We start from the raw sequence: 2,349 nt of genomic DNA on the forward strand, positions 1-2,349 counted from the left end.
TATAGGGATGCGGATCTAGATAATATTGAAAGGCCAGGACTTGGACTTCTGGGAATGGGAAACATGATAAAATTATCTGTAATTTTCCACAATCAATGACTAGTTGTTTTTTAAAAAAAAGGAATTATCTGTAATTGTGCTTTTTTTTTTTTTTTTTTTTGAGACAGAGTCTCGCTCTGTTGTCCAGGCTGGAGTGCAGTAGCGATTTCAGCTCACTGCAAGCTCCTCCTCCCGGGTTCATGCCATTCTCCTGCCTCAGCCTCCTGAGTAGCTGGGACCACAGGCAACTGCCACCATGTCTGGCTAATTTTTCTTTTTTTTTTTTTTTTGAGACGGAGTCTCGCTCTGTCGCCCAGGCTGGAGTGCAGTGGCACGATCTCCACTCACTGCAAGCTCTACTGCCTCCCGGGTTAACCCCATTCTCCTGCCTCAGCCTCCCTGGAAGCTGGGACTACAGGCGCCCGCCACCACGCCTGGCTAATTTTTTTTTTTTGTATTTTCAGTGGAGACGGGGTTTCACCGTGTTCGCCAGGATGGTCTCGATCTCCTGACCTTGTGATCTGCCCACCTCGGCCTCCCAAAGTGCTGGGATTACAGGCGTGAGCCACTGCGCCCGGCCCAATTTTTTGTATTTTTAGTAGAGATGGGGTTTTCACCATGTTAGCCAGGATGGTCTGGATCTCCTGACCATGATCCGCCCACCCTGGCCTCCCAAAGTGTTGAGATTACAGGTGTGAGCCACCGCGCCCGGCCGTGATTGTGTTTTTTGAGACGAAGTCTCACTCTGTTGCTCAGGCTGGAGTGCAGTGGTGTGATCTCAGGTCACTGCAACCTCCACCTCCCGGGCTCAAGTGATTCTCCTGCCTCAGCCTCCTGAGTAGCTGGGATTACAGGTGCCTGCCACCATGCCCGGCTAACTTTTTGTATTATAATTGTTTCTTAAAGGAATACGAGAGGCCGGGCACATTGGCTCATGCCTGTAATCCTAGCACTTTGGGAGGCCGAGGCGGGGGGATCACAAGGTCAGGAGTTCGAGACCAGCCTGGCCAACATGGTGAAAGCCCGTCTCTACTAAAAATACAAAAATTGACCTGGCCTGGTTGCATGCATCTGTAATCCCAGCTACTCGGGAGGCTGAGGCAGGAGAACTGCTTGAACCCGGGAGGCGGAGGTTGCAGTGAGTTGAGATCATGCCATTGCACTCCAGCCTGGGAGACGAGGGCTAGACTCTGTCTCAAAAAAAAAAAAAAAAAAAAAAGGAAGACGAGGTAGTAATCTAAGTCATAAAGATAGTGCTACTGGGTGAATACTCTCTCCTGAAGCTGTAAGTTGTGTGGCAGCTGAGGCAGCAAGCAAAGGCCTCTAGGGGAGCCGATCTTGGGTAACTGAGCCCAGGCCCTTCACCTCCCCCAACTGTCCCCTCTCGTTTGTACCTGGGGTGCGTCTCCGGTCAATCAGGGAGTCCTTTGGTGTCACTGGTTCATCATCAAAATCAAATTCCGTGGGCATGTGTGGTCTGGGACAGGTGAACAGAGTGAAGGGTGAGGGCGGTTCTCCCTCCCACCCACACCTGTGCTTCTCCCCTGCCCGGTTCCTCCTCCCCCGCTGGCTTCCCTCCCTCCACTTTCAAAGGTTCCAGGGTCCCACATTTTCCCTCCTTATTTCCTCCCGCCATCAGGGGAGCAGCCCAGGAACAAGGTGTAAGAGTGTGTCTTTACTTTTCCTCTTCCTCTTCTTTGGCCTCCGGCTCCTCATCGGATCTCTCCTCTTCGCTCTGGGCCTCCGGCGTGGGAGGCCGGCGGGGCAGGATCTCGGCCTGCAGCTCCAGGGTACCGTGGGCAGCCAGCAGTTCATAGAGCCGCTGGATTTCGGAGGGCGGGGGCATCCAGGGCTGCCCATCTGCGGGCAGCTCCACCTCCTCGTCGCTGCAGGGCACGCACCAGTCATCGGAGTCCTCCTCCGCAGGCTCTTCCCTACCCGCGCTGGGGACTTCTCCCTGCGCCTCCTCTTCCCCGGACCCCTCACGCTCAGTCTCCTCTCGGCCTCCTTCCTCCTCGTCCTCGGCCTTACCGGCCGAGGCAGAGGGGCCTCCGGTATCCTCCACGGCCAGAGCCTGGAGGCCGGAGGTCACTTCCCCTTCTTCAGACAGAGGCGCCGCCGTGGTGGCCGCAGTGTCTCCATGGCCCCGAGCAAGGGACATAGGCCACTAGGGCAGGGACCCTGAGATGACAGCTGCTAGAGTCCGAAGCCAGGGTCCCCCAGGGATCGGGCTCCCCGGGGGATTCGGGACCGTCTCCAGCCAATCAGGCTCCCGCAGGGGACGCCGCGGCCAGACCGCCCGTCCCCGGG

The 2,349-nt window shown here is 56.3% G+C and overlaps 1 protein-coding gene across 1 annotated transcript in view; it reads right to left on the reverse strand.

Annotated features, from left to right (window-relative positions):
* Window positions 1–2,332, reverse strand: part of PAGR1 (PAXIP1 associated glutamate-rich protein 1) — a 4,405-nt gene extending 2,073 nt beyond the window's left edge. The window contains exons 1-2 of the mRNA XM_011982436.1: window positions 1,719–2,332; window positions 1,434–1,516 (exon numbers count right to left, since the gene is read on the reverse strand). Coding sequence (XP_011837826.1) covers window positions 1,434–1,516; window positions 1,719–2,200 — 565 coding nt within the window. The 5' untranslated portion in view covers window positions 2,201–2,332. The remainder of the gene's footprint in view (window positions 1–1,433; window positions 1,517–1,718) is intronic.
* Window positions 2,333–2,349: the final 17 nt, after the last annotated feature.

This window comes from Mandrillus leucophaeus, unplaced genomic scaffold, assembly GCF_000951045.1.
Source record: "Mandrillus leucophaeus isolate KB7577 unplaced genomic scaffold, Mleu.le_1.0 Scaffold24, whole genome shotgun sequence".
NCBI classification, from domain to species: Eukaryota; Metazoa; Chordata; class Mammalia; order Primates; family Cercopithecidae; genus Mandrillus; species Mandrillus leucophaeus.